The sequence below is a fragment of the Acanthopagrus latus genome, chromosome 12, assembly GCF_904848185.1.
Source record: "Acanthopagrus latus isolate v.2019 chromosome 12, fAcaLat1.1, whole genome shotgun sequence".
Classification (NCBI taxonomy): domain Eukaryota; kingdom Metazoa; phylum Chordata; class Actinopteri; order Spariformes; family Sparidae; genus Acanthopagrus; species Acanthopagrus latus.
Genome location: NC_051050.1, coordinates 7,191,093 through 7,214,766, shown reverse-complemented (window position 1 = coordinate 7,214,766; position 23,674 = coordinate 7,191,093). Strand labels below are relative to the sequence as shown.

The following is a 23,674-nucleotide window of genomic DNA, read 5'->3' as shown; positions in this document are numbered from 1 at the left end:
TTTTTCTTTTTTTTCTTTTTTTTTTTTTTTATCCACTCTTCTCACAGGCAGTGAAATGAGGGATATTTCAGCAATGATGGTAGATGCAGAAGGTCATATGAAGCCAAGTCACAGAACCTGTATTTTTAGACTTGTGCCCATAAATGTTTTTTTTTAGAATAGTCATGAATTAATAAAGTATATAAAATCCCTACAGAATATCCTATTTCTGGGATTTAAAGTGAAATTACATTTCCTGACCTAAAGGTGGTTGGTTTGGTGCTCACACAGCTCTATCTATCTGTCTGAAGAATGCTTGAACAGGAAGGTATACATGCTGGAGATCAAGGGCCGATGCATTTGGATGAGGCATCATTCATCCAAGAAGAGAAATCCTCTTTTGGCTTGCCCCCACTCAGGCCGGGTCAAAGTAAAAAATGGCATCCCTCAAGCTGGAAAGCATTAAGTGTTCTGCTCAAGGACATTGAAGCAAAGTGAGGAGAGTGGCCACTTGTGGATCTTGAACCCTGGTCCTCCTTGTCCTGTGCAAGTGCCGCCCTCAGAGATCGGAGATCTTATGTAACTCAGTATAACTCAATCAAAGCAGAACACACAGACCTAAGCTACACACATTGTTGGATTCAGTGTGACTCAGTGTTGTAGTGCTCGAGATTGGTCTTGTTCTCAAGACCACTTTTTGAAGGTCGCAGTTTCGTCTCGAAATCGACCGGCAGTTTTACTTTGTCTCGTCTTGGTCTCAGACAAGGAGGACTCTATGGCAAAGAAGAAGGTCACCGAGAAAACCTTGGGAATAAAAAAAAAAAAAAAAATGTGCTGTGTTAGGTTGTTGGTAAAACATTGAAAAATAGAGTGTTCAATAAAAATTGTGAGTTTTTTTTCAGCTTGGTCTCGCCTTACCTGGTAATGCTCTTGATGCACTCTGGTCTTGGTCGTGACCTGGTCTGTGTTTAGGTGGTCTGGACTGCTATCTTGGTGTGACTTACAATTTCTGTAGATAACTTTATCTCTCTTTTCATGACAAGTACATATCCATAGATCATTGACAAAGGATGCAGAACTTGTCTGAGTTTTCTTCAGTATCAAAACAATCCAGTGATAGCTGTATTTACAACCATTGGCACATTACAAACACAGGCTGTCAATGGATAATTCTGCATACTTTAAATGGATTACACTGCAAACAGGGACTACTAATAATTATGCTGCATCCTGATAAGCAACCAGACTTTTTTCTTTTTGTTTGTTTTTTCCTTTTTTTTTTTTTAAAAGTCTTTCAGTATAACTCACCAGTCCTTTTTTTCTGAGCATGCAGAGGCAGTGCAGATTGGGAACTTATATGTAACGCAACATAATTGAATCAGATCAGAAAACACAGACATAATGCACATGACGTTGATGGGACGTGACCTACACTTTCAATAGAAATCATTATCTTCATGTCCATCAGAAATACTTGTCCATTACGCTATTCAGTCATCATAGACAAAGGATGCTTGTTTCAACTCCAGAACTTGCCTGAGAATCATCACAATAAATGTTACACAATATGTTTCTTCAGTATCAAAGTAATCCAGACACATCCATGACTAGATTAAAAGAGGGAGTGCTAGTATTTAATGCTGCACACTTTAAATTATGTTTTTTGCATTCAACATGAGCATTACATGTCTTCCACCTCAATACAATGGCAGTGAATTGATTTTTCATTTAAACAAGCAAGCAGCTGACAGGCTTAAACCCCAGTCCTCCATTATTCAGAAGGCAGTTCTCACAACCTTTATTTATTTACAGTATTTAAGCATTTATTTCCTTTTCGGTGACCCACGGTTCCATCTTTATTAACTCCATCGATATGGGCCCATTGCCATATCGTGTTCCTGCTGAGGCTCCTCCACCGCCTCAATAAATTTCCCAAACAATAATTGCTTTCACAGAGCAGAGGTAGATACAGTGCGGCGCTGCCGGAGCCTGAGGATCCGTCCCAGAAGACGCTCCTCTCCACAGTAACTGTCGCTGCTCTGCTGGCAGCTTGCCTAATTAAAGGTCAGTTAGCTAGCTGGGTGCCAAAGCAACATAAACACATTAAAGGGAAATGCCACTCAATATCACCGAGTCGATGGAGGTTTGTGAACATCAGGAACTCTGTCCCCTTGCCTGTAACGCCAGTGTCACTCTCCAGTCTGGGCTTATGAAAGGTAATGAGTTTGCACTTGTTGCCTTTCAGCTTTCAGAGTGGACATACTGTATCAGCTTTTTTTGGTGGCAGAATTTAAATGATTCATCCTGTGAGCTCAGGTTATGTTCTCATACATCTCGTCATCTTACTTGTGTGCATGTGTTTTTTTGTTTTTTTTCCCCAGTGAGCATGACTTGGGTGAGGATGACATCTACGACTGCGTGCCGTGTGAGGACGATGGGGATGACATCTACGAGGACATCATTAAGGTGGAAGTACGACAACCCATGGTGAGAGCCGTTGCCAGCAGTCTGTTCAGTGATGACATTAATATTCACCCTAAAGCTGCAATATGTAAGAATTCTGGTTAAAAACATTTAAACAGAGCACTGTGAGGCATTAGAAGGGGGGGACCCAACCACACTCAAAAACACATTGTGTGGGGAAGAAATTCAAACTCAGAAATGTGATATCTACAATATAAGTGAGGAGACAATACATACTCAGAAATATTTCCATAACTGAATAAACACTATCCTGGTGCTCGCAGCTATGGACTGCTAGCTGCATGGCTAACTGAGCTAACTACCTAATGGCAGCTACATTTACCAGCAATTAGTGGTTTCTCTGCAGCCATTTATTTTTAAATATGAATTCTACAGGTGGCCGGTTCTTACATATTGCACCTTTAAGTGTGCCTGTGTCCTTTTGGCACACGTAATCTGACCTATTATTTATTAATTTTATTAATAATTATTATTATTATTTAGTAGAAGAGAAACCACACACTTACATTATTTCTGTGATGTGTATTGTCAATGCCTCTGGGACCATCGCACAGTATTTGCATGACATCTCATCTCAAAAACGCCCTTAGATGTCTCTTACATAACTGGTGATACGTTTGACTTCTGACTTGCACTGCTTTGCCTTTCCCATGCTGCAGATCAGATACATGCAGGTGAGTGCCGCTATGCTTCTGACTCACCCCCACCCCAACCTGTCAGCTAACTCCCTCCGCCACTTCATTTAAAACAAACTCCCAGCATCCCAAGAGAGCGACCTGCCAGTTAGATTACTGACCCGTGCATATTGGGGAAACCATGGCGAACCCATCTGGGGTCTGACTCAGAGACAGTTGTGACTTCAGCTCGCTGACTGCAGTGTTAGCTGACGTCAGCGAGGACCACCAGCTGCTGCATGGACACCCCAGAGCACAAAACAAATAAGCATTATCCTGCTGGCTTGGAGCTGTGATTCTGATTGGTTTATCACATGCTGGATTGAGGCCTGGACTGGACCTGTGTTTCGACACTGTTAGCCCCAGTTTCATTATTATCAGCGCTAGTTATCAACAGCCAAATCTCTCCCAGATGGCAGTGTTAGCTATTGCACACTCAGGCTGCTCATGTCACCACCACAGCAGAGAAAATGGATGTTTTTACCATGGTCATTTGTGGGAGTCACTGACAATATGCCTTACAGTATATTGTTCTTTCGAAGAAACCCATGCACTGTGTACAGTTAATTACATACACATGTTTCTTCACAGAGACTCAGGCATGAGGTCTCATGAGAGCAATCCATGTAGATAAGTTTGTATTTCTTCCTCCTCCTTCACCACCCCCTCACAATGTTCCTGTTTGCATGATTTTAAATTAAAAACCCCTTGAGGAGTCTACATGTAGGCTACATACATATGCTTTGTTCAGCCCGCCTGCCCACACACACAACAAACAAAGGCTCAGCAGCTCACACACCTCCCCTTCTCACTAAAGTCAGCTGCATCCAGTCAGTGTGGGTGAACATGTTGATGTGGTTCAAGTTTAGAAATGGCTGTAGAGCACAGTCCAACCAAAATTACAGCACAGTAGCTCCAGTACTGCACACCGTTTTTATTGTTTCCCTAAGCATTTTTTAACACTTTACCGAAAGGCGTTGCCTTATTATTGGCTACGGGCCAAAAGCAAGCCTGTTGTTCCGTGTTTTATTGATAAGACACAAAATGGTCCCAGGATCCCAACTTCAGAAATTATATTTTTACCTCCCAAAACATAAAATTGCTGTAAATTTGTATTAAACATGTTTATTTTTTCCACTAAAATCATCTGGCAGACCAAGCAAAGCTTTATTGTGGGCTAGTGTGCCCCATTTTGGGCACCCCTGCTTTTCAGGGTTTTTTTATATATTGCAACTTTTGGTTTCCATTCATTTTCATTCATTCTGACAGTATGAATATCAACTAACTAATCCAATCAATTTTATACCCAGGACTCTTGATAATGAGTGGATTATCTTGGTAAATTGAAATTAAACAGACATTAGAGACCTGCCTGAGACGTCTAATCCATCACGGTCAACATCAAGTCAGCATTAATTTTTGTCAATGGCACCATTGTGGTTGCATGGCAATGAAGTTAAAGTGTAAAATAATTGGAAACGTCTGCAATGCATTATCTCATGCAGATAATGCAATATGATGGATTACACAGCTCGAGCAATTTTCGAGAGTGCATTTATAGATTGTATACCGTGTGGAAATAAAGAGAAATCAATTTGCACCTGGAATGGTAGGGGACATGTTAAGAAATATTAAAAACAAGTGTTTGCATGTCATATATTTAAATACTGTATGGGCACCTGGCATATTGTATGGATATTCTATTTACGTATTATAAGATATTAAATAACCACTAAATAAACAAGAAACCTCATCCTAATTAACTATGCTAAAAACATGGGTATTTTTTTTTTTTTAATCTCTTGACTATGTTCCATAGTAAAAGATGGTCAGTAACCTAAAAATGCAACTAATTGTCCTTACTCATTCACATTTATTTTCTCATTTTAGAAAATGGGTATGACAGAAGATGACAAGAGAAATTGCTGCTTAGTGGAAATTCAGGAGACTGAAGCAAAGTACTACAAGACTTTAGAGGACATTGAGAAGGTGAGTGCTGAATGTGCAGATAAAAGTGTGTTTTTGTCCGGGCACAAGCTTTCCCATTGTCACTTCTTCTTTGTTGGTGTCTCAGGCCTGTGGGCTGGGTCACAGCATGGAAATGTCAGCTATTGGCAGATTCATTGGAGAGCACAAATGTCACAGGAGCTGATCGATTTGGTTATTAATGGCTCAGCCTCGACAGGAGCCGCGGAGCCCTAGGGCTTTAAATATGGACCTACACATCACAGGCGCAAGGACACACACAGACACATGCATATTGGCAACCGGTGTTTGGGAAGTTACCTTAAAAGTGGAAATAAAATGTCAATATATTTAAACATTCAAAATATTAATAAAATATATAATGAAATTGAATTGAAAAATATTTTCTTAGTGACATACATCCTTCCCTCTTCTTGATGTAGTGTGCACATGCCCTAGGCACACTCTTTCTTCTTCATGTACTTCTGCTGTTAGTGATACCATTGGACTTGTTTCAGCACTGCTGCTTAAAGACTTAAGTCACATCCCTGTGAAATAAAAATTTTAAATTTAAAAATTCTGAATCAAAGAATAAAAAACTAGCTTACACACCTGCTTGTGAAGTTGTGAGGACCATGACTGAGTTAATGCATTTCCCATAGAGCATGCATACCTGACCCGAAACCACCTGGACTGGACGGGCTGCCTAGGGTTTGGACTGGTGCTTTTGAATTCCTTTGGTGAAAACTTAGTTGAAGAATAGGCTAAAGTGATCTTGTGCTTTCAAGTGAATTGAAATTTCAATTCAATTGAAATTGTTCTTTCTTTTTGTGAAAATATAGGGTAAAAATAGGTTGAATTGACAATTTTTTTTTTTTTGGTGTAAATACGTGTAAAATTACCCCAGTGTTAAAATAAATTATATTAAGTAACTAACTGATAGACCAACTGTCCTTGTAGGGTCTATATGTACTGTTAAGTGCTGGAATTTGTCATTTACGTCACTACACTTTGAATGCAACGCAGAGGCCATTTGTCAAGGCAAATATTCCCCAGGATGAAGTGTAACAAACACACTGCTTCAGATTACATTACTCACATCTAGCTTGAATCTATTTTGGATTAAAAAAAACAAAAAAAGACTGACAGACAGAAAGTTCAGACAGAAAAATGCAACCTCCGCCATACTCTAGTTCCTCAGCCCCTTACCCTTACCTTATCCATCACAACTAAATGCCTCACCCAAACCCTTATTCTAAACTAATTCTTACCTAACAGTTAAAGCCAAGTCTTAACCCTATAACAGCCCTTTCAAGTTGAGAGGACAAAACGTCCCCGCTTCCCAAAAGTGTCCTCAGTTGTTGGTTAAAATAACGTGGTCTTCTTTTTGTAGTAAGTACACACACACACACACAAACACCTAGACACACACACACATGGACACACACAATCTCTCTCAGTGTGATAATGAACCATTGTTGACATCAGCGCTGCTAACACATTACTTTCCACGTTGACAGATTTCATTCGCGATTTGATGGCGCGCCACAAATCACCCGCTTCACTAATTTCATTAAACCAAATGTGTATCCTGTATTTCCCACGTCAGACCGACATGAGACTAAATGAGAATAAATAACCTTCTTACGATCAGAGGACCCGTTAAGCTTAATTGAGTTGGGGTTAATAAAGCCTGTCATCTCTCCGTTGCTTCTTAGTTGATCTATTTGTTATTATTATGATGATGGAATGTGACAACCATAAAACAACCTTAGAGACACAGTAGGCAGGTATTTCTTCTGTAAGCATAAGTTCAGCGTAGAGAACAGCTGTATAGCATGTACTTACGGCAGACGCGGTTTAATATCCTGAAATTGAAAAATTTTATACAGTCGGCCAACACAAAGGTAGGCATGTGCTCCATCTTTTACAGCGAGGCCTGGTATTGATTTTCTCTGTTGCTGCAGTTAACTTTCAGTTGTGCTCTTTCAAATAAACACTTATAGATCTGCTAAAAGCTTGCCCAGAGTTTTATTTCATTATATCTATACATTTCAACAGAAGGAAATGAGAACTCTGAGATACAGTATTTGCTTTTTTTCTTTTTTTTTTTTATGACTGACATACATTTTCCCCGCTTCTTCTCTTGTTTCTCTGCAGAATTACATGATCCCATTGAAGCAAGTGTTGAGTCCACAGGACATGGAGGCTATCTTTGTCAATCTTGAGGTGAGTAGCCACTCACATGAAGAAAACAATGTCTATACAGCATACGCTTAGATGTGTCCCACACCATGTGAATAATTCAATATGTGTATGGATGGCTGCACGGATGCCAGGATGTGTTGTATGTATGCATATTGGTGGGGTAACGACATGCGAAGTTCACGGTTCGAAATGCACAGAGACGCTGGTGTCATGGTTATGTGTTTTCATCACAGTGGAGGGAAACCATAAGACTTATTTTTATTCCTTTTGAAAAATGTAACAGTGGACTGTGATGCTTGGTATACAACATTATCAATAATCAATGTATGAGATGAAAAGTAACATTTCAGTACTGTTGCAAACTACTAAAACAACTAAAAAAAAATAATAGCATGCTCTTTGAGCATTGGCTTAAATCTCCCAACCCAGTTCTTACTGTCCAGTATTTTTAGAAATATTACCTCTGCCATGAAGGTTATGTTTTCATCAGTGTCTGTTTGTTGGTTGGTTGGTTGTTTCATTGGTTTGTCAGCAGGATTACACAAAAACTACTGATCAGATTTTCCCACAACTTCGGTGGAGGATGGGTCTCACAACTTTTCATAGCGTATGATGACAATAAGAAACATTTTGAATAACATCAGCTTTAACCTTTAAAGGGACAGTTCACCCCTAATCAAAACTACAGGCGTGCCCTCTTATCTGTGGTGCTATTTATCCATCAAGCCTGTCTTGGTGTGAGTTTCTGTAGTTCTTTGCCATGCCAGATACCAACCAGCACATCTGGAGCAGTTTGGGGCTCAGTCTCTAGTATATAGATTTAAACCAGCTACCTTATGATAACAAGACACTGGCTTACACCTGAGCCATAGCCGCCCCTGATCCTTTTGTGCAGTGATGCAGAAAGGAAATAGTGCCATCTAGTTCCATTATTCTCAACAGAAGCCAGATCTCCAAATTTCTGGAATATACACCAACAATCGAGATCAATAGATAACCCTTCAGATGAGAGTTAGAGGAAAAGTGTATCCTTTTGATTTGGGGGTGAACCAGCTCTCTAATCAGTACTGTACAGCTCATAATTAGACTGCATTTACAAAGAAGACTGCAACGTTTTGAATCAAAGGCTACCTTAAGAAATGTCTTGTTAGAACATTTTGGGATGAGTACTGCCATTGCACCGCTGTTATACTGTAGTATATCCAAGAGAAAAAACTATCTACAGATATACGTATAAATGTATCCATATGGGCTTGTAACTGTGTTTAAAGGAAGGAACATGCATAAGACTTGATGGATTCTAATGTTTACTCTGATGCTCACCCAGGATGTAATTAAAGTCCACTTTGCCCTCCTGCGAGCCATCGACCTGAACATGGTGAGTGGAGGAAGTGGCCTGGGCAAGATCTTCCTCGACTTCAAGGAAAGGCAAGTAACCCACATGCACATGTTGAGCTCTCCACTTGTGTTTGAAGAAAAGCTTCTTCAGGTTCAGGAGGCAGCATCAAAGTTAAGTATCCACAGATCAGTCGGAGGATTGCTGAGATTAGCGTTCAAAGAATAAGTCAATTAGAACAAAGTACGTTAGAGGAAAAAGCTGAGAGAGCATTAAAAACCAATTGTTCCCCATTCAACTAAAACGATCAGAGTAAATCCACTCAAGACCGCTTTGGATAGTCAGTTATATTCCTGCACTGTTGTCTCTCTCCTCTTACACTAACACATCATTCTTTTTGTTGCAGAGCATACTCCGTATATATGAACTTAACTCAAGTTCTCAAACAGCCTGAATTTCTCAGTTTTACATGCGTTCTTCTTGCACATCCAGTAAATTTTGTCTGTGATATAATTTACAAGCTTTATATTCTTACAATATACAGAAAAGAAAAAAATCCCAGTTCGGCAAGAACAAGAACAAGAATAATTCATACTGCTCCTGCTAAATCAGCTTGTTTCAAGTGTATGCTAAAATCAGGTGTCATTTTCTTATCTGTACTATTTCAAGATACAAAGAAATATTGAGAAAAGTACAGAAGTGGCTTGATAAAAAGGAGATTTCTGCAATGTGGGGAGTAGAAAAAGCTGCGACCAGGCTGAGTTTTATCAGCTAAAAAAAGAAGGATTTTCTCTCTGTCATGGCCAGCTGCTGAGCAACGTGTGGATAATTTGCATCCCTGAGGGGAGCAGTGATTTGCCTCCCTGCTGAGCGGAGTGCGGCTGCTTCATAGGTAATGGTAATGATGGTGATGATAGGTTCTGGCCCCGGCCATGATTCCATACACAGCCGTGGATATGACACACTTCTCAAATGATACAGCCATTACTGCGAGAGTGAGTCACACACACTGTACCTGTTCTTGCATATATAAGTACTTATTATATTCCCCTGCGCAGTGATCCTGATAGCACACATATTTTTTTATTTTTTTTCCTCCATGCTCTCCTTCCGTCCGACCTGAAACTGGCAGTCACAGTATTTCTCTGGGCGACAGTCAGTTTGCATAGGTAATAGGCTCATCGCAGGCCTCTTCCTTCAGCCCGGAGGGCCGTGTAACACAAAGTTAGTGTGACACTACAGACTCTTTTTTTTTTCTACTAATAGATAGAGGCAGGCACATACTCTCTCCCTCCGTTTCCCACACGCATGCACACACTCCCACTGTATCTCCTTCCTGGTTTTAGCTCATCTGACTCCCTGATCTGATTGAGCGTAGGTTTGATAATCTTCATTTACACGCGATCCCAGACACTGTGCGGCAAGCCAAAGGTCCCTGTGAAGGCTGACAAGATGCTCTTGGAGGGAGAAAAACGTGGAAAATATAACTGTATGCAGCACACTTTCATTGTCGATTGAGTGGATTCAACCTTGTTTTGATGATCAGGATTTTGGGTTGTCTTTTTTGAATGGTGTACAGAAAAGATGGTAAAACTGGTTTAAAAAAATGCCTTGTTGAAGTTAAAATCACTACGAATAATTCCATAATATATGTCCCCTCATGCTACATGAGAATGTACATTGCTATGTTGTCTGGTGATACGGCAGCAGACACTTATGTATCTTTTGCCAGACGACAGCAGGGTGAACAGACTCAGGCTGAGATGGGTGTTGTCTTTTAGTATCCTTTGTAAGTAGGCTATTGGTAAATATATAGCGGGACAATATTACAAATCAGAATTATTTTGGCAGAGATAATCATGGCGGGAATTGTTCTCATCATGCCATGCCTACTGCAGGGATTTGTTCCCATTCAGCCAAACTTCGAAAAACATTTCTTTATGGAGTTGACTTTGTGGACTGAGACATTGTCGTGATAACCTAAACATTTTAATCTGTTGGCAAAAAGGTTGGGATCACACTAAACAAAAAAAAAAAAAAGTGTACCGTTGCATTGAGCGTTATATTAATTGGAACTTTTAATTGGTTCTAACCCTCTAGCTCTGACAGACACTCTCTGTTCATAAACAGATCTGTTTATGACATTCAGTTCATTGTGAATGTTTGCCTTTTGTGTCATTCTCTGAAATACAGCGCAGGGTTATTTTAAGAAAAGGTTCATTAGATTTGCAGATCCTGTGCGTCACAGGCTGCATGTGATTGACATATATACCTGTCTCATTATGAGCCACTTGGGCGTTCTTGTCTGACTGTGGTGATGAGCACCGGTGACCAGGGGATTTGCACTCGCACAGCACGGCTCTCATCAGGCATCTTGGCGATTTTCCTGAGGACCTGGCTGTGCATAATTAATTTGGTTATCTACGCGTGTAAGTCCCCGTGACCTTTACAACAATGTGCTTGTATGTTGTTTTTTTTTTTTGCACACGTCGGTGCAAAAGATGAAAAGCTTTTCTTTTCTTTTTTTCTTTTCTTTTTTCTTTTTTTTTTGTTCTATTTGTCATTGAACTGAATGCCACGCTGAAAATGTCACCGGTTTATCTCGACCACTTCTTGATTCTTAAACAGCCAGAGCCAGGGCTCAATGGAAAAGTGTGCTAAAAGAGAGCTGTATAAACTAAATGGGCACCTAAGTACCCTCTTGTTGATATCCTCATTTGCGACATTCCCCCAACTCATTTGCGGAGTAATCTGGCTTCCTGATATCCTCGCGGTGCCTAATCATGGCCGCACTATGAGCCTCTTTATTGGAGGTCTTTGCTCTATGTTCTACTTCATTTGCCGTGTGCTGGATATGCTGAGTGGAGGTGAGGGGGTCCCAATGCCATGTGTCAGAGAATATTAGCCGGCTCCACAGCCTGTCACTTCTGGTTTGCTTGGAGATTTCCTCGGTCGCCTGGCTCAGCTCGCGAGGCTCCATGAGGGGTGGGGGTGAAGGCCCAGGGCGCAGTTACTCAAAATTGCATTTTCTGTGAAATAACATGCACGACAGCATCCTTATTATGAAACAGGCCAGCACAGCGGGGCAATATCACCGTCACTGACGAGAACATAAACGCAGAAAGCAAGTTTTCACTGCACCGCCAAACTCCCTGACCCAAAGGAAAACTGTCTCTAGCAACTCTGCTGTTCAGAGGTGTCTGCACTGATTTTCCTTCCTCAGATACGGAAATTGTCAGCTTTTATTTGCCAGCTACTAGTTAAAACTAAAACATGCATGACATCGGTAAAGGCAGGGGAGAGAAGTGGACGCTTGTAAACATGAATCTGAACAATACAGCCCTTTAAATGCTTTTAAAATCTGCTTTGCAAATGTTCTTTGAGGAAAGAAGTGCACTTAGCACTTGTGTTGGACCTCAGGGATACGGATTGGGACAGCTTTGTCTTTGCTGTCTCCTTTAACATAAAAACATAGCACATTTTCTTAAATGCATAAGAAGTCAAAGACGTCATAAAACACTGCAATAAACACAATGCAGACGTTAGAACAGACCTTCTTCTTTGGAATCCATTATTTTCCATACATGCATGTGCTATATACTATTTTAGAGCTGAGCTGCAAGCAGAAAACAGGAAATGGTGACGGGTGCCCTCCCACAGCGATGTGTCCACACATAGTTGTCAAGTAAGGAGTGTGCTTATAACCGTGTCATGGACTAATTATGGATGACTGAGCCAAGAGTGGGTACACGCAGCAGTGTGTTTGGGTGTCATTAGGCCTTTTGTTCCACTGCCTGTCTCAGTGAAGCGGCCAGAGCCTCTGACTGGCCTCTCGAGTCTCATATGAAAGGCTATTTATTGTTATTAAATGTGTGAAATATATGTATAACTTGTTTCCACACAATGCGGCGTCTGAGGATCCAGTTATTGTGTGACAAAATGCATAAGTAATGTTGTGGTGCCAGAAAGAGATGAAAGAGACTGTTTTATCTTACATACACACAGGGCTTTACTCCTCACCCTTCTAACATGCTGAACACACAACTAATGCTCAAAAGAACATAAGTGCTTTGATAGTATTGTGTATTTTCTTAAATTAAGTCCCAAAAGCCCATCTTATATCCAGGACATGGTCAAATCATACACTCAGACTCTCATTGCACTCTGATATTGCCAAATGACATATTTGATGAAGCTGATGTTCTTGCATACCAGTTTTTGTTTTAGTGTTTAAAGCCAGAACAGCATTTTCTGGGGGTGACCTGTGGTGTCTGGCAACAGGACGTTTGTCCTGGATCCTTTCGGTCCTGTATGTTGGGGAGTGGGGCCTCCATGGAATCGGACCACAGATGGTCCATCAGTTCAAGGGCTGAGGAATTTGGAGGCCCCGTCAACACCTCGGGCTCTCTGAAGTGTTCCACAAGCTATTCCTGAGCAGTTTTTGTGGTGTGGCATGGTGCATTTACCTACTGGGGGGCCACTGCCATCGGATGCCATTGTCGTGTGGGGAATTTACTTTGTCCACAAACATGTTTGGATGGGTGACAAACACCACCCAAGTTGCATCCACATAAATGCCAGGGACCAAGGATTCTCAGCAGAACATGGCATTGTAATGAGACGATCAGGGTTACTTACATCTCCTGTCAGCTGTTTTAATGTGGTGGCTGTGGCTTATTGTACGTCTCAAATGACTCAAAATTAACCAGCTTTAACACTGAGAACTTGAGCGTGTGCTTTCAGTGGATGGATGTTAGTCCAATATAAATATACAACTGGCACTTTAGCTGCTACATGCTCCACTTTTGGTTTTAGTTTTTTGATCACAAACTTTCTATGCCTGCCGTTAATGCTGCCGTTAAACAGGTGGTGCACAGTGGGTAAATCAGGGTTTATCAGTGAATGAGCTCTTAGCTCGGGGCACACGGTTGTACACTTAAAAAGACAAATTCACAAGTGCAAACACACACAAAAGGATGGCCTTCTTTTCAACTCAGCCCAATGAGCAAACAAATCACTCGCTTAATCATATTCATTCATCTATCTCTTGCCATTACTGTGAAAGAAACTCTTCCTTTAAGCAAATTTCCCGTATTAAGGCCACGCACTGATTAGCATAAATGAGCATGCAAACAAAATTCTTTTTTATCTAGCCTTCAGACAAGACAGGTCCTTTTAGGAAGAACATTTCTCAAAAGTCGCTGCTTATCCGTAAATTGTTGGACAGCTCTGTTTTAAGTCACAGTTAAAACATTCCTTAATCAGAAACCCTAGGCAGGCAGGGGCAGACCGCTTCATGCGTCTCAGGGCTGGCTTCTGGCAATGTCGAGGTAAACAAGAGCATCCCAAGACGGAGAGAGAGAGGGGTTAGGTAAGCTATGAGGCAGTACAGAGACAAATTGGAGCCCCGATTCCAGCCGCTAAACACATTCTCAGAGAAAAACACAAGGTGGGCTTTCACATGAATAGCCAGTCGGCATCTCAAGTCACATATTCAAGGACTGCGCTAATTAGCACCAGTGTATATGATGGTATTCAGTCTATCCCTGACACAGTCCACGTGGCTGTCAAGTGCTTTCAGCAGCTGATAAAAGACACCATCTACTTAATACTACTCAGCACCCAAGACCTGACTCCAACAGGTCATCTGACGACGTCACAAACTTCATCCTGCACATGGCACTTACCCATCTGGACAACAGTTCAGGGAGCTTCCTGAAAATGCTGCAATAGTACCCATTAGACTCATTCACTACTCCTAACAACACTGAGCACAGCAAGGCTGACTCTCGACTCAGGCCATCGAGATCCTGAGTGAGGACACTGCTATGCTTACTGATTTAGTAAATTGTTACCCAGATTTCTTCAGTATGCTTATATCTCTCCTTTTAATCATCTCTGCTACTCGTGACTGACAGTCATAGGTTACATCACTTAAGCTCCTACGCTACTATGAGTCCCCCATTTCATGCCAGAAGCTTGAGCCCTTTGCATTCCTGTCATATGGCAGCTTCTTTAAAGAAGACCTTCATGTCACATTGTGTCCTGTTAACTCAGTATATGATGGGTGCCTCTGGATACCCCCAACGCTGCACAGCCCGCCTGCCATTTTCTAATTGATCAAGGACCCATTAATCTCAATCACTTTGTCGTCCTTAAGGGGTGGGAGTTGAGGGCAGCTGTCTCCCTTAGTGTAGATCAAGTCTTAATCAGGGGCTTGTTAGCCCAGGGCCAGTTTAAACGGGGTAGGAGCCTCACTGCAGGGGGGCTGGAGTCAAAACTCCTCCTTGGCTCCAGTGAAGCTCCAGTGATCAGTAGTGGAGCTCTGAGCGGCAGAGGATGATTGACTGGTGACTGGGTCTGACAGAAACGCTGCTTTCAAAATGAGGATTTCGGCTCAGCATTCCACTGGAAAAGTACGACACTGAAACACAGTTTTACATCGCAAACATATACAGAAACAGATGTTTATGTATTAATAATGGAGATTCAGTTTATTCTAATGCACTGGAGTCAAGCTGTAATAGTTTAAGAAGTCTTAATGCATGTGGCACTCCATCATTTGTATTTCTTTTAACCATACTTTATTCCTTATGAAGTAAATAGTGATCATACAATATAAAGAGCATAGAATAATGACACTACGGCCGTTAGATTGTTCCCTATAGATCTTGAATTCATCTTGAAATTTAATCTGCTACTGGACACTAAATATCCCAGGAAAACGAGGGCTTACAGTTTCTTTTTTTTTTTTTTGTACTGTCATGTCAGATGGACTGAATGGATGGATAAACTAAAATTATGTCATGTGTTGTTGTTTGTTTTGTGACTTGGAGGGAAAGCGAAAGCGCCTGTTTCCACTTTAAAGCAACCCAATTTTTAATGAACAGTGAAAATTCCAGAAAGTCCAAATATTAAAGAGGGTTAGGGTTATATATATGTGTGTATATATATATATATATATATATATATATATATATATATATATATATATATATATATATATATATATATATATATATATATATATATGTGTATATATATATATATATATGTGTATATATATATATATATATATATAGGAAGCCAGTCATCACATCTGAGAAGCTGGAACCACCAAACATTTGACATGTTTTAATGAAAAATGAAATTATACATCAATTATGAAACTAGTTGCTGTTTTTTTTCCCGACTGATAAATCTACTAATTGCCATAGCTCTAATAGACTAAATCACTATGATATGGCACAAAGATTGACATGCCACTTCCGGGTAGACAACTGGCACTTGATTTCAGTATTCAGTCACAACTCTGACGTTTCTGCACAGCTTATTTTATGTACTGTGTTGCTTTGCCAGCATCTTTGATACCAACCCAAAAGTGACATCTCCGAGTAACTGCCAGTTTGGGATAAACTCAGGATGTCACTTTCTTTAGTCAGTGGCCCAACAGGTAAATTACATCTCCTACCTAATGTTGGTGAATGTGTTTTTACCAATGAGCTATGACAGCATCAACCATGCAGATGAGATTAGATTAATTAGATGTTTGAAATAACATCATGAAAAAAAGTGTTGTCGTTCATAAGCTGTGCGTGATGCTGTGATTTTGGAGCTGTGCTTGTCACTAGAGGACCTTTACAGTGAACTACAGTGAACTGCGTCCTCCTCCAGCGGGAAACAGATTCTGGAAGCATGAAGCCGTGAAGAGAAAATCGGTTTGAAACTGAAAATACGTCAAAAATCATGTTGTAGACGGATCCCCTGTTGCTCCACCACTGCTCCGTCATATAAACCTCCCCTGGTTGGTTTGTTTGCAGTGCTGCTCTTGTCTGCATCGCAGATCTATCAGAGGCTTGATTAGACTTCAGCGCGCCAGCTCTCTGCACCGCCTCGCCCCACTCAAGATTCAGATTAAGAGACCAGAGTGCCAGCTCAGTGGGGGAGTCGGGGTGGGAGGGGGGTCTCGCCATGTACAAGCCGTGCCAATGCCCTACTTTGACTCAGTGAGTGTGCGAGATGAAAATGTGTGCCACGTGCAGTGGCATCCTCCAGGCAAGATGACTTTGAACTTCCTCCCAGCTGAACCCACAGATCTGTGTCAGGGTCCCATTGTAATATCTAATGAACACAGCTCTCATATCCTCGCTGCCCGAAATTAAGAGATTTTTTTTTTTTCTCCCTCACATGCTGATAAGAGGAGCTCTGCGAAGTCGCTGATATAAAGCAGCGTCGTTCATTAGAGCCCTGTGATTACAGTTTATTGGCAAGAAGATGCCGCCCCTCCAAATATTGCCTGGGGATCAGAATCCGGTCATTACTTATTCATGATATTCACATATATTCCTCATTGTAATACATGTATTCACATATTAATTTATCCACCCCCTATAGTGCCAAATGACTCTGAGGCTGACCTCTCAAACTGTGTTATCAATCTTCACATTATTGTGCCGTACGCTGCCCAGAGGCTCCAAGACGTGAATCAGTTCACAGCTCCTTTGTCTCTGTGTTTTTACAAAGAGGTGACACATTTCCAACATTTTGAAAATCACCAAGAGCCTCATTAGTTCTCATTTTTAGATTTTCACCATAGGCTTTGAACAGGTTTCATTAGCCCACATGTCTTCAAATGCGCCCATAATCGCCGCAGAGGAGAAGCAGAAAAATGTCTCAGCTGTAGGTTTGTCAAACATTTATCCAACAGTTTTGCCTTTGTCGGAATGTGTCACTTCCTCACTGTGCCCCATGCAGGACGGCGTGCTGTGACAGTGAATCAAGATTAACAGCTCTCATTGCTTTGTGTCCCTCAACAGGTTGTTGATCTACGGGCAGTACTGCAGCCACATGGAGAACGCCCAGAAGACACTGGATGAGTTGATAGCGACGAGAGAGGACGTCAAGATCAAAGTAGAGGTAATGTCCTTCATGGAACTGATGCATTTTAGTGAAAAACACAGCGTAGCTTCTGTTTCAGAGTGAATACAAATGACTGAGCAGGTAAGGTTAACCCACACATCTGGCTGTTTATGGGAATAATTAACTAAAAATCCTGTGATATGGAACCCTTGAAGGGATCATTTGAATGCTTTTAAGCAGTTTTAGCTGGGAGGTTGTCTCACAGAAAAACACCTGATGGTAGAAAAAAGCCATGCGACTCACAAAAAAGGTGTTGCAGTGCATTAAACAGAATACATAATCTGTTTTACCCGAGTGTATTAACAGACGAAAGCATTTCTCATATCAGGCAACCCCTTCCTGGTATGTGCAGCATAACACCAGGAAAAAATAATAATGACAAGCAGCTAAGTGGACATCATGTCATGAGCCTATTCGGATCAGTGTGTGGCAGCCATTAGAGCTGAAACCATTTACTGGTCAGCAGAAAATTCCTAAGCAACTTTTATTTTTTCAAGATAAGCTTTGGGCTCTCAGCTTTTATTTTGGTAGGACAGCCAGGGAGAGTCAGACAGGCTTCCATACATGGGCTGTGTGCTCTACCATGATGCCCCTATTGGCAGCTGTTTTTATAGCTGATTATCTTGTTACCTGTTTCACTGTGCGAAAGTGACAAACATTCACCAGTTCAAGCTTCTAAAATGTAATTATTTGAATTGACCCTTGTACTGTATAATAGTGCGCTTTGATATTATAGTATATAATAGTCAGTTTTGATATTTTTTTAGGTGAACAACAAACCAGTTTCCTACAGATGTGCAACTAATAAAAGTTTTAAAAACTGCTGACTATTCAGCAATAAAAGGCTGATGTCACAGTGAGCAACACAGTAGAGATCTGCGTGGTTTCAAAACAAAAGAAACATTGTTGAAATGAAAATCGAAACGACTGCTGCCTTCTAAAATCCAGTGTTTTGGTTTGCATCTATGGTGCGGACACAGAGGCAGCCAGGAAGATGTAACAGAAAACAAGCTTTCATGATGAGCTAATACACACAGTCCCAAAAGCCAAACAACAGAAGGCAAGCAAATGAAAGTCCAAGGAAGAGAACCAAAGAGAAATACAAAACTGAAAACAAACCAGAAGCTACAGAGAACACAGCGGGAAGACAGGCGACATACATGGGTCGGGGGAACATGCAGGGGAACGCAAGAGAAGCGGGAGATGCAGGCGTAGTGACAGAGAGGGAAATAGACCTAATACACAAGGGACACGCGAGGGCGAATCTACAAAATAAAACAGGAAGTGACAAACCAAAAACTAAAACCATGACGTGCAACTATGCTTCATAAGCAATTATGCAAATTTACCAAACAAATATTAGATAAATATCACTGCACATTTCACCGTTAAACAAATGACGACACTGACTAATTAATGATTTAAATACATAATAGATGTGGTCTAAATGTGCCATTTTTGAGGACGGATTGTGATTAAATCAGAGAGGCAGATAATGTAATTTGCAAATACAGAGCTGTTTGATTTATGATATTGTAATAAGTTAAGCGTGGAGAGGATTTGTAGTGGCTGCCTTCATGCAGTTTAGTTAAGTGGCTTCCTGTTTGTCATGTCGCTGCCTTCCTAAATTTATTTGACTTCACAACTGTTGACGAGACAAATCTGGGTGATAGTTGGAGTCTGTTTTGTCTGCATATATCTCATCCTCTCTCCTCCAGGACGCTTTACAAGAATCTAAACTGATTATAGAAGAACTCCCCTGTAATAGTGGGAGTAATGGCCAGAGGATTGGCTCCCTGGGCTGTTGGCAAAAAAAAAAAAAGAAAGAAAAAGAAAGAAGTGATTACTGCCCGGGTCGTTGACATACAGATACTTTCTCTCAAAATAGGAGAGCTTTGTAACGGGGTGAAACAGCGTCGTACTGTCCTTGTTTTTTAAAAGAGGGATAAGCTGTCCTCGTCGCTGCATGGTTACAGAAATTGAATACAGACGCCTACACAAACCGCTGTGAGGGAACCTTATAGGATGCTGCTCACAAAAGGCAGTTTCTCACAGAGCCGGTGCAGTTTATAGAAATGTATTCATTAGTCGTAAGAATTTCCCAGTCAGCGCGCGGGGCGGCTCTGCCTCGACCGGACCTTTTGTGCCCCCAGAAGAATCAACTGGCCCCGTTGTGGCTAATGGTATGCCCCCGTGAAATGTGTGGAAGCGGTCACAGTCGATGCAACAAGACACAATGAATTATTGAGCCGTGAATTGATGCTTGTTAGTAGGAAATTGTGCAATGCGGCATCATGCAACTCGTGATAATTGGCCCTTGTGCTCGTGTCGTTGTTCCACAGGAATGTACTATGAAGGTGCAGGAGGGGAAGTTCAAGCTGCAGGATCTTCTGGTGGTTCCCATGCAGAGGGTGCTGAAGTACCACCTACTACTGAAGGTACGAGGCATCTCACAACTGCAGTACAGTCATACTGACAACATTTAGTCCCACAGAGAGAACATGAAGGTAAAGGAAACAACTATCATAGAAAAGTTAAGCCTAAATAGGACCATAATTGGCTTTCGCAACAGATTTAATCCATCTTCGATTGCTCCACAGCTCTTTGAATGTCAAATCAAATCAGCCCAAAATCACGATTACGTTGCTTTGGCGAGCTTTACAATCTGTTCAGTGAACAACATCCTCTGTCCTTAGACCCCCCCGGAATCGAGGGATACTGAGGGAAGAAAATAAAAACTTTAGCAGGGGGGAAAAAATGGTGGAAGAAGAGCCACAGAGGAGGGAAGAGTGCAGGCCATCCAAGATAATTGGCAATAAAAAACGAAAACATCAGAATGAAGAGGCATCAAATTTACAAAAGCACAGATCTGAGAGGAGATGGTAAAACATAGGAGAGCAATGATCCATCGGAGCCCACAGTAAGACGATCCGGATCCTTCGATATGGGAGCCAGGAGAGAGAGATGTTCCCCGAGGGCGAGGAGGAGGAGAACGCTAGAGAGGGGTGACAGTGAGAGAGCGACACAGCTCGCTGCTTAAGGGAACAGAAAGCAACAAAAAAAGAAGCAAAAAGTAAAAAGATGTCCTTGGTTTTAGGAAGAATTTATCACTTGAACAGAACAGAAATTGCTTTTTCACTCTTTACTTTCCACTTTTTAAATATCAAACACTCACATTGCAGGTTTGAAAGGTGGCTCTGAATAGTTTTGCAGCGTGCTCGTTCGAGGAGGAAGCTGCAGATTCACAGCAGTCACAGTCAGTGTGCCTGAACAGTGGCCGAGTTTCACTGTGACAAAGAAGAATGACGATAGCAACTCAGACTTGTCCTTCAGTTATACCCACTCCACCGCGGACTGTAAAGCTCCGACAGAAGTGGCGTATTCAGCGATTTATTGGTAAAGCAATGATTGTCAATTTCCATCCCCCGGTTTTTATAGACCCTTGCGCTCCTGGGGAAATATACAGACTCTTCAGAGCATAATGTCCAAAAACAAGACAGCTGCCTCCGTCTGTGATCCATAAAGCAGATGCAGCACTTTACGTGAACAGATGTTCTGTTTAAAATACACAAGATATGACTTTCTACCTGAGACTGTGTCTGGAAGGATGATGTTTAAACATAGAATAGAGGACATACGTATTATACAGTAGATCCAGTTCAGTGGTTGAATGTAACTAACTTTGTAAGTACACATCTGAGTTACTTGTGCTTCACATCAGTATTTTCATTGTATGCCATTTTATACCTCCACTTCTTTCCCAAATTTCTTTTTGAAAACTTTTAATACACTGTATCTGTCTGCCAGATTTTGTTGTTTAATTTTTAGATGATTTAGAATGTGTGTGATAAATTGAAGGATGGAGTGTTCTATTGTGAGTTTAGAAAATGTGGTCACAAACCTGAAAAGAGGGCTGTCTTTCTGAGCTCGTGAGAAATTGACCTTTCAGAGATTGAAACATAATGATGCACTGCTGTAGATTAAACTGCTCAACAGTTTTAAAAGTAGTACAACCTTAAACAGCTGCACTGACGGGGAACATTTTACTGTAGATTAAGTTCTTTTGATGCTTGCATACTTTTATTTAATTACAGTTTGCAATGCTTTACTTTTAGCATATATTTTGACTGTTTTGTATTAATACGTTTACTTAATAAAGGGTTCGAACACGTATTCCAGCACTGTCTGGATTAAAAGCATTGGTGGCTTTTTTCCTCAAAATGTGAACATTTCGAAATGTAGGGAAAACCACGCTGTAGGACCTTTCAAAGGTCGAGGTTTTCTTCTCCACACACCAAATATACATTTTTGTTTGTAAGAAGTAGACTCAAGCAGTCTTTGAATAGCAGGCCGCATTGTGAGACTCCTGTTTTGTTGAGATTTCATCATAGAGATGATGATTCATTTCTGCTGTCATTTTGGCCGATGCTTAACAACTATCCTGCATCTAGTCTGTCATTTCCTGTCAGTGATATTTGACTGGTGACAGTTGTTTTTTTTCCCCTCCTTTTCTGTCACAGCTTGCCAGGCTTTGAGCCTCACCACATGAAATTGCCTGTGTTTTTTTTGTGACCAGTTCACCAGCAATTTGGGGACCAACTGCTTTGTCCTTTTTTGGAAACTGTTACTTGCTCTTTGCAACTTCAAGTAGTCACTGCTGTGACACTTACCACTGCTTGGCATTTAAACTAATACAGCTTGTCCTGTGTGGCTGCTTTGTTTCATGTCTGTTTTTTATTTATCGTGGCCATTGTTGTTGCTCTGCCTTGTGTGTGAAACTTTTATCACAAAAAGGCTTTTCATCATAAAAAGCAACTATTTAGCCGAAGGTTGTTGCCTTGTGTTCCTCAGCAGTATATATACTAACTTTCTGGTGTTTTGCATGACAGTTAGATTCTTACTTCAAATTCAAGGTTCAAAGAGTTATGAAAAACAGTTTTCTTTCTTCTAAATTATTTAATTTGCATTTTGCCTATATCTCATTTTAGAAGGGTTATTTTTAAATTTTTTTTATTAGTTTTAAAATTCTACCTCAAGTCTATCATAGATCCACTAGTATTGCATCAGGTCACTCAGTTTATTGGTAAAAAATGATCTGACAATTTCACTGACTAATCGTTTTGAGTATTTTATCAAATGAGAACGTAGGATGTAAGACATTTATAGGATTTCTGCCTCTCAAACATGCACGCTTGTATGTTTCCAGCTCAATTCCTTAGGTGTTTTGAACTATCGGTAAGCATTAATAAGCTACTGGTAGCGATAATCATTCATGCGCTGATGCAGACTGACCTGATATGCAAATGTATTTAAGCACGATGTCTGACCACTCATATCGCAGCCAACATTTCCTCCCTGGAGCCACCCTCCTGGCGTTCATGTATAAAACAAGCTGGCCACAGTAATATTCCCCATGATTAATTGACTTTGCATCTCAATTATGGATGAGCATATGAGTTCATGATGCGGTGCGTAATGGACTGGGATGGAGGCGAGTGTTTGCGTCAGGTGATTGCAGGACTACACAGAGGCCGCTGCGACTTCTCTATCAGTTTGATTCGAACCCCCCTGCAGGACTCTCAGCAAGGCATTGAGGTCAAATCAACCGTGCACTGATCAGATTAAACGCACCCCATTTCACTGCTTCCCACAGCTTTGCGGTGAAACACTGTTGTATGCTGTGGCCTAGGGGAGCTTCAGACTGACAAGTCCTGTTTGTGAGTGTGTGTGTGTGTGTGTGTGTGTGTGTGTGTGTGTGTGTGTGTGTGTGTGTGTGTGTATGTGTGTGTGTGTGTGTGTGTGTGTGTATGTGCGTGTGTGTGTGTGTGTCCAGTCATGACTAAGGGCACATCCTCAGTCGATTTTCAATAGATATCATCACGGCACTGTTTCCCTGTTCAGTCATGGTGTGAATGCTCTGCTCTCTTCATCTTTTATGTACTGTAGCTGCACTCTGAGTAAAGTGAATTCAGCAAAGTCATCTCATAAGTAATTCTCCTCGAGCAGGGTTTGAATATTTGATGAATTTGCAGTGTTTTTTATAAACCCCTTTGCTCATATCTTATAAAGTTGAGTTTATGGGCTGTGCTGCAGCATGTTGTCACTGTGG

At 41.1% G+C, this 23,674-nt stretch overlaps 1 protein-coding gene across 8 annotated transcripts in view; it reads left to right on the top strand.

Moving 5' to 3' along the window:
* The window catches only part of vav2 (vav 2 guanine nucleotide exchange factor), a 228,463-nt gene that overhangs the window by 181,194 nt on the left and 23,595 nt on the right, over positions 1-23,674 (top strand). For 5 of the 8 annotated variants that reach the window (XM_037117179.1, XM_037117178.1, XM_037117175.1 and 2 more), the window contains exons 5-11: positions 2,361-2,466; positions 3,123-3,137; positions 5,028-5,126; positions 7,263-7,331; positions 8,638-8,738; positions 17,463-17,562; positions 19,908-20,003. In XM_037117179.1, the coding sequence (XP_036973074.1) occupies positions 2,361-2,466; positions 3,123-3,137; positions 5,028-5,126; positions 7,263-7,331; positions 8,638-8,738; positions 17,463-17,562; positions 19,908-20,003 (586 nt within the window). The remainder of the gene's footprint in view (positions 1-2,360; positions 2,467-3,122; positions 3,138-5,027; positions 5,127-7,262; positions 7,332-8,637; positions 8,739-17,462; positions 17,563-19,907; positions 20,004-23,674) is intronic. The other 3 variants (XM_037117182.1, XM_037117177.1, XM_037117180.1) reach the window with 1 other exon arrangement.